This window comes from Sabethes cyaneus, chromosome 2 (genome assembly GCF_943734655.1).
Source record: "Sabethes cyaneus chromosome 2, idSabCyanKW18_F2, whole genome shotgun sequence".
Taxonomy (NCBI): Eukaryota; Metazoa; Arthropoda; class Insecta; order Diptera; family Culicidae; genus Sabethes; species Sabethes cyaneus.
In genome coordinates this window covers 156,200,671-156,209,236 of record NC_071354.1, presented here as the reverse complement: position 1 = coordinate 156,209,236, position 8,566 = coordinate 156,200,671, and the positions used below count along the sequence as shown (strand labels likewise).

Below are 8,566 nucleotides of genomic sequence, written 5' to 3'. Positions count from 1 at the left end.
GAAAATTAATCAATCAGGTTGAACCAAATTTGGCATGTGAGGGTTTTTGAAGAAAGAACTTTTTTCTATGGTGCATTGAGATCCCTCCCGCCGTTAAGAGGGACGGGGGGGGGGAGCTCTCATACAAATGAAACATAAATTTCCTCATAACTCGAGAACTAATCAAGTAAATGGAACTAAATTTGGCATGTAGGGGATTTTGGAGGCATGAATTTATTGTATGATGGTTTGAGACCGCTCACCCCTGCGGGAGGGTGGGGACTATCATATCGAATAAAACAAAAAAATTTGCATAACTCAAAACCTTATCGAACTCGAGAAATTTAAGACTTTTCCATAAAACATTAGTCAATAAAACAAGATTACTTTTCGTCAGATTCACGATTTATGTACAACACAGTTTAATTTGTGGCAATACGAAGTTTGTCGGGTCAGTTAGTCAATGTATAAGCTTCGCAGCTTCTCGAAGCTTGGTAATCAGCTCTTTCTTTTCCTCGCTAAAATTTCCACAAAACCTGTTAGGGAACCCAACCAACGTGCAATGAACCAAATTTGTCACTTTATCATGGATGGCCGATTCATCTCTAATATCACGGACATACAGGGTGCGGACATTGACTATGATTATCAGTTAGTTACAGAATATGGGCGCTAAAAAACAGCACAACCCGCAATCTGCTCGGTTATTGGAGACCGTTACTGTGGCCCTAGGTGAAGTGCCACGGAGTACACGAAATGACTGATTTGATGGGGAATTTATCAACAAGCTGTGGAGAGAAAGGAAAGGAATTTGGCCAAATTACCCAAACAATGGGAACTTGGCCAAATATCGACGAAGACGGAGCCAGTTGACCACGATTTTGCGAAGGAAAACATTTTAGAAAGAAAACATACATCGTTAATAATGGATCATTAAAAAAGCGGAAAAATCTCACATGTGGCTCCAGCATAGATGAGTTCTGTCAAACATACTCGACGACATACTGTAATCGTGTAATCTGTATCAGTCTTAAAATTTACTCTAAACATGGCACGTGGCGCTTTAGTGTCCATCTAGCGGTAAGCATGAGCAAAAGCTACCTAAAATGATCCATTGGAAAACTATTCAGTGCTTACGACACGCGTAAGTTCTGTGCGAAGCAATCCTGTAAGGGCTAAATCTCGAAAACTGAAATATAGTCCCCAGGCTCTGTGATTTGCAGATATTGGTGAACCTTTGAACCACAGCGGGTAGCGCCGAACGAAAAAATGAATCTCACATTCGACGTAAACTGAAATCCGATATATTTTTCCATTAAATAAAACGTCCATTAAATTAGAAGCGTGTGGGTAAAAAGAAAACTCTACAACTCCCTTATAAGTGCGTGTCGTATTCCAAATTCCACCAGCATTGGCGAGTTCAGTTATTTTTAGACATAAATTGTGCCTCTTCTCCCATCTACGATAATCAACCACCGAACAAGAAGTTTTAATCTAATTGGTTTTCTAGCGGGACGACGAAAGCTTGGGTTCAATTCCTGTTATAATTGGCTCCCGTAGGAGGTTAGGTCAATCCGCGGAATTTTCAGCTTGGATAAAGAGGAACGTCATACAAACCTAGTAAAAGTTGCTTCAATGACCCTCACTTACCTAATTTTGCATTCTTTCTCCTTTACGCATTATTACAATCTGTTTGCATACTATTTTTAACACTTTCGATATCATTACTTTCTTCTATCGTTTTCTCTGTCTATTGAAAACGACTTTCGTTATATAAAAAAATCAGTTATGACGTTTGGGTTTTAGTCGATCATTAAAAAGGGCTAAGTATTCCGTTTGTTCAATAATTCTGATGAAATTTTTCGGAACTTCAGAATGTGACATATTTTCAGTAATAAGCAAAAATGTTTCCATACTGGATGACCCTCAGGTACAAAAATTTACCTATGATAAGCGGCAGAGACGTACCTAATGTTTTTATTTCACTGGCTGTCATTTTGAAACATTAATATTTCTGATGGTATGTGGAATGTTTGCTAAATTGAGTTTTCCAAAGACGAATGAATTCTCCCTGTAGTTTAAACCGTCTAATGTGAACATTTTTTTGGTTCTGATAAAATAATTGAGACAATAACGTAGTCCATATACACATATGCCTTCCCAAAGATCATGTATCAAATCGAAATAGACACTGTTGTTTTTAATGCCAGTTATCGAAACGTCATTCAGGAATAATGCGCTTTGGTAATTCTCTACAATTCCTAAGCTATTCTGGTATTCAAATGTATCGTTTTCTTTTTGTTCTCTATTAAGTTTGCAAACTGCGGATACTACTAAATCTACAATGCTATAATAATAAACAAAAAACGCAGGCAACGGTATTATACTAGGTATTCCAGGATTTACAAGGTGAAGAAGCTACCGGACGGCCCATGCCCATACAATGTGCCCATGCGTCGTATGTTCATCGATTTCAAAGCAGCATACGATACAGTCGACCACCATGGCAGATAATACATGAAAACGGATTTCCAGACTGACGCGACAGACCAAAGCAACATTCGATATGTTTTGAGCATGTCTTGGGGCTATTCTCGAGTCCCTTCGCGACGCGGCAGAGGCTGAGACAAGGTGACGGCTTATCCTGTATTTGCGGGCGTAGATACAGAGGGATGATTTTCAGCTGCGTAGCCGACTCCTAGGGTTCACCAATGGCAATGACAATTCAGCTAGCGAGAGAACGCTACTATCTTGTTGCGCTGTTTCCACGGATCAAACGTTCAGCTAGTTGGGTCGTGGGCTTTCATATACGTAATTGCTTCGTTTTTATCGTGTATCAGAATGTCTTTTAGCTAAATGTTCATTAAATACTAGATAGAAAACGTCTTTTATTTCTAACAATGAGCATGTAGTTATAAATATATTGAGCACCAATGAAGAATAACACTAATTAACCAGTAATAACAATAACAATCATTGACAACATTCTATAAAAACTACTCAACTTCCTCTGTATCCGGTTTTAGGTCAGTGTTCTCATAAATGAAATCGATATAATGGGATACTTTGGTCAATATTCCTGGATATGGTGCAATCGTGCAAGGCTTAATGCTCCAAGAGACGATGCCCACTTGAACTCCTTGGTGAATCAATGGACCTCCAGAATCACCCTGTAAATCGAAAGAAGAAAAAAAATAACTTCGCAATCTTTCATTTTGCCTTCTCAACAAACAACGTCTTACATTGCACTGCCCCTTGCCACCATCAGGCTCGGCTGCACAAATTTGACTCGGGTAGATGTTGCTACTATGGATTTCGTTGCACTTCTCGTTCGGAACTATGTAGTAGTCCACCTTCTGTAGAGTACTGGGAATAACTCCATCGTCATTCAAACCCCAGCCAATAAGGGTAACCCCTAGATCCGCTTCGTCCACCTCGAAGTATGGCTTAGGCAGAGTCACCGGCTGAATCGCTTCACTGAATACCAAGGGAGTTACCAGTTTCAACAAGGCGATGTCGTTAACATAACTATTTGATGGATCGTAGCCCGGGTGCTGAATAACTAGCTCTATTTTGAACACCGAGTCATCAATTAACCTGCTGATATTCGTTCGTCCAACTTGAATAGATTGCAAACTAGGAGTGCTGAGAAGATTTACACAATGGGCGGCTGTCATGACCCAGTTGCTGCTTAAAATGCTACCTCCGCAGCTGTGGCCTCCGCCCGAACTCCGAAGTGACAGCATAAACGGATATTCCTCGATTGTAGTATCGGTGCCGTTGATGACGCGTTGACCATCGTTTGTTGGTGCCGCTGTTAAAAAAATAACATGATTATTGAAATATTTAGTCACACTGAAGAATCTTGAATTCTAACCCGTAATTAGTTGAGCAAAAGCAGTGAGTACAAACAGTTGGAACCACATTTTGGGCTGCACAATTGTAGCTTCTGTTGAGAATTTGTCGAGTGACTGATGCATTTCTATCCGAGCAAATGGATTTTTATAATCGCAATCGACGGTATCCTCGTACGATTGTACAAAGAAATTATCTATCAAGTTGAATGCGCCAATTAGTCTAGCTTTGGCAAATTTTGTAGGTCAGTTACGCCGGGCCAGATCTGATAACCACCGTCGGGCAATTCGAATTGTTTACCTGTCCGCACGGTAGCTGATGCGCAATCAGCGCGCAATTTTCACCTTCCAATCAGTAATGGATGACGAGTGGTTTAGAATTTGGTATTACCCGCATGGGAAATTTATTAGCCACACCGCATCGCCTTTATTGATTGTTATATTACTGATGCCGGGACCAAGATGTTGTATTGTATCGTAGCTTTTAAGTTATATCTAAAAAGATATATCATTTCTAATTTGTCTTGTTAACATTGCACTCAGTAAAGTTTAATTTGGGAATTAACGATTTATATCTTCAGTTTGCCAAAAATAAAAATCTAAAAAACTAGATTTAATGGTTGCAACGTGATTAACTATGATGAATGCTGACAAATGAAAATACCGTTCAGGGTAGAAAAAAATCATTTCAACAAAGAAAAGCAATCACAACTCATCACATTCTTTGAATTCCATCACCAATCGGATAACTCGCAGTTGAACGATAAACATTTAATTTTTGCGATTGTCAGATAACCCATGTCTAATTTGTCATTTTGTCAAATTTTGTGCCCTCGATTTAAATTTCCTACAAGAAAGTCAGACAACAAAAGATCAATCATTCGCATGCGCCAGTAATCGACTGTTTTCGTGCATTAATAGCACAATCACTGCAATTCTGGTCTGTGGTTGAAAAATAATGCACTTAATAGGGTAAGAAGGGGTAAGAAGGCCCGGCGGGGTAAGAGGGACCACATCGATTTCGTCAAGAAATCCTCAAATTTTCTACAAATGCCCCAGTATGTTTTGTTTATTAACCTATCTAAACACTTTCGAGACAACCTGTGGCACTCGGCCGTATCCAACGTCAAAACTAGAATCAAAACAAACTTTTCGTTCGCAGTGTCTTCATGCGATATAATTTCAGCAGCAACAAATTTAAGGTTTTTCAGCAAAAAAAAGCTAAGTATTTTGACGTTTCTCTTACCACTGACTTTAATTGGGCAATTCTTGTTCTGCGTGTGGCGAAAAATGTATATAAAATAGTACGGATTGAGAGATAAATGCAAAATAATGTAAATTGTTAGGTAGGGGTAAGACGGGCCATTTTTCACGGGGTAAAAGGGCCATACGTCATAGTGATCATAATTGCCTAAAGTTTTTCTGTTTAGTATCTTAATAGATTTTAGAAATATTGAATGAAAAAACCAACCTTTTTCCTGTTAAATTTGACTAACTATTTTATTATTCTGATGGATACGCATTTCGTTTACGACTTGCAGGCTTCATCAGTGTCTTTTTCGACATAGAGTACACCTGTAATAAAAATTATCCCTGAATCTGAGATCTGTCTAATACAGAGCCTCTCACGTCAAAAGAAGCCAACAAGTGCCATTCGAATGACATAATCAATGTAAATTTAGATCTAACGAAATCAAAATTCGATGATTCCAATTCACTTAACGTTGCCTTCTTTACCTTCACCTAAAGTTAATGGTATTCGAAGAGTAAACGTCCTGCTGACAAATCAACAAAAATAACGCCAAGAAAAGAGTAAATAAAAACCAGTAGAGTAAAATAACGTCTACTCTTATTTTCAAAATTGAACTAGTAGTAAAGTTCCTTCTTTTAGCAGGAGTCTAAATGAAACTATACCTTCTTTTAGCATGTACCTAAAAACCCCTTAAGAACTTGTTCTTACTTAGTTAATAATATTGAAATTGTGTTTACAATTCAAAGAAACCTTCAAATCTGCCACAATCCGCCATGGTCCGTCTTACCCCTTTGGTGGTCCTTCTTACCCCGCCTGATTGTGAACGAGTAATTTTTAGACGTTTCGAAAATTGATGAAAAATCACGGAAAAATAAACTAATTAATTCTTTATATAATTTTTAATGGTAGATAAATGAATGCTTTTCCATGTGTGGAACAAGAAAATGTGAATTTTCGTACACATTTTATGCTAGCAATTTATTCGCTTAGGGGGGCCGTCTTACCCCGTCTTCCCCTACTTCTGTGTTGATTATTTGACCAAAAAAAGGAGTAAGATGGAAGAAACGTTACAATCAGAACTAGAAATAAACGGCACTAAGGAAAAGTTTTCTTCTTTGTTAAACAATACGAACTATGATCTGTAATCATGTTTTCTGTTCCCATTATTTTTGTTTTTGATTTTTTTACTTTTTAAGCTAACAGAATCAATTATTCTGTATCAATTCTGTATCAATTGTTGTCGCTTATGAATTTCCGTGCATCTGAAAGGACTTTGAGGCCGTCATCATTGCTGACTAACCCGTTTCACCGTACCGAATTTGGCCGCAACGAACCAGTTACATCGTGTGTCAGAGTTTTTAGCTGTGTTGACGAGCATTTCCAATTTGGCGAATCACTGAGATAGATTGTTAGAGTAAGTTCATTTAGACTAATAAGTCAGATGAAGTGTAAAACAAACAAATAAACAAACAAATAAACAAATAAACGAAATATGCCAACGTACAATTTGTTTTCTTATTTTGCTCCAATTACAACTGGCTATTTCTGCTATTTTCGATTGCTTCGAAAAAGTGCATCAGCTGTTCCCCCAACCATCAGCGATTGAAGTGGAATGAACTAGAGTTAAATTGCTTATCAAACGACTTGGCATGTTGTTGATAATGCAATGCGCTGGCCAGTATCGAAAGATGACAATGCAAAAGTTAAACATTTTATCTTCGTCGGAATACTTACCAACTTATTCATCAGATAAAATGTTTATATTTGAAAACACAATGTCAGTGTTAATGCACAGTTTTATATTGATTGTAAATTTACCACAAATTAAATATGTGCACGCATATAAATAACGTTGGACAGCAGTCAGTCAATCGATCTCGATGGTCATATCTGTTTGTACTACAAATTACGTCCCAAATAAGCCAATTTAATTGTGTCTTTTGGTTCACTAGTAAACAAAAAGGGGACAAGTCAAATTTAGACCACGTGGATTGCATTATATGTTGCAATATAACGTGATTGCGTTTAGATTCAACTAACCAGGCATAACAAATGTCGAAATTATTATGACAAAATTTGTAGCAGATGTGCATTTGAAACTATTTAATTTAATGAAATTATTCACCGATTTATTGGCACTTTTTCATGCGGCTATCATTTATGGCCCACAACCCCAACATCCTAACATAGCAATGATTCGCTAATAGAGGGTTTGTTAGTTGGGTGTTCGTTAGTTGGGCCATGCTCAAATTTAAATGTCAAATTCTATTGAATTTTTGAGTTTAGAAAAGTCTAACTACTGTCAGTCGACTCAGTTAGCGAATCAGCTGGAGCGTAGTCGTGACCCAATTAACGAATTCATTGTTTCACGGAAACAGTCCGTTTCGATATAACGGATTCACGTTACCACTTTTAACTTTCGTAAAACAAAACAGTTTTGTTATGCTTTTTATGCGTAAAAGCAAAAAGCTGCAGAAATGACATCTAGCAGCAAAAACAGGGCTGCGCATGCTCATTTGTTATCAATGAACGAAGCTTTGCGATAGATGAGGCTTTCGCAATAGAAAAAGCTAATACATTTTTTATCAAAGAACTTTCAACTAGACACTTTATCCTCGAGCTGGGGACTGAGCTTATTCGAAAATCAGAGGGGTTGTGTACAAGACACGACCGCATATATAGGTGACGCAGCACTACGTAAGTCTCTTTATAGTGATAGTAGCATGTATCCATGCCTGTAATCATTCGATTCTTCATGTATACATGCTATATGCAACATATATACATGCTACATGCGTTGTATGTAACATTTATCAAAGTAGTAACATTGCATACGTTCAATTCTCAAAAGATTTCAGAGTTATTTCTATGTGCATTTGGAAACAATTTAACAAAATCAAAAACACAAACTATTGCTTTCCTGCTACCTTACAGAAATTAAAGATTGTTTTTATTACCCATGGTTCCCCACGTTGAAGGGATTTTACCAATTCAATCCTATTTTATCATCAGCACATCTTTTTACTACACTTCTAATGAAACGGCAAGCATGCGTATGAAACACTGTACTGTATGAAACAGAGTCATATTATAACCGAACACTACAGCTGTAGCACATTTTTCCAACACAGATATCAAATTCGCCTAGGTTTAATTGTCTCGCAGCGCAGTAAAGAATTTGCGATCTGTTGCGACGAAAAACTTGTGTCATTTTTTCTGGCACACTTTCCTAACACAGACATCAAATTGGACTAGGTTTAATCGCGTTCGTAAGAAATCTGTTGGCACGAGAAGGTTTCGTCACTCTTTCTGGTGTACTTCTCAAGCAAGGACATCAAAATGGTCTAGGTTTAATCGCGGTGTTAAGAAATCTTGTTGGAATGAGCAAGCTTTGTCACTTGTTTTGGTTCACTTCCCAAGCACAGATATCAAATTGATATAGGTTTAGATCATCGTAAAGAATCTTCCAACCAATCATGAA

At 37.7% G+C, this 8,566-nt stretch overlaps 1 protein-coding gene across 1 annotated transcript; it reads right to left on the bottom strand.

Annotated features, from left to right (window-relative positions):
* Positions 1-2,975: 2,975 nt before the first annotated feature.
* Positions 2,976-3,905, bottom strand: LOC128736234 (chymotrypsin-1-like). The gene is made up of 3 exons (XM_053830714.1): positions 3,857-3,905; positions 3,222-3,793; positions 2,976-3,149 (listed from the first exon to the last, which is right to left on the bottom strand). The coding sequence occupies exons 1-3, from the start codon at positions 3,903-3,905 to the stop codon at positions 2,976-2,978; spliced, it is 795 nt and encodes a 264-aa protein (XP_053686689.1).
* Positions 3,906-8,566: the final 4,661 nt, after the last annotated feature.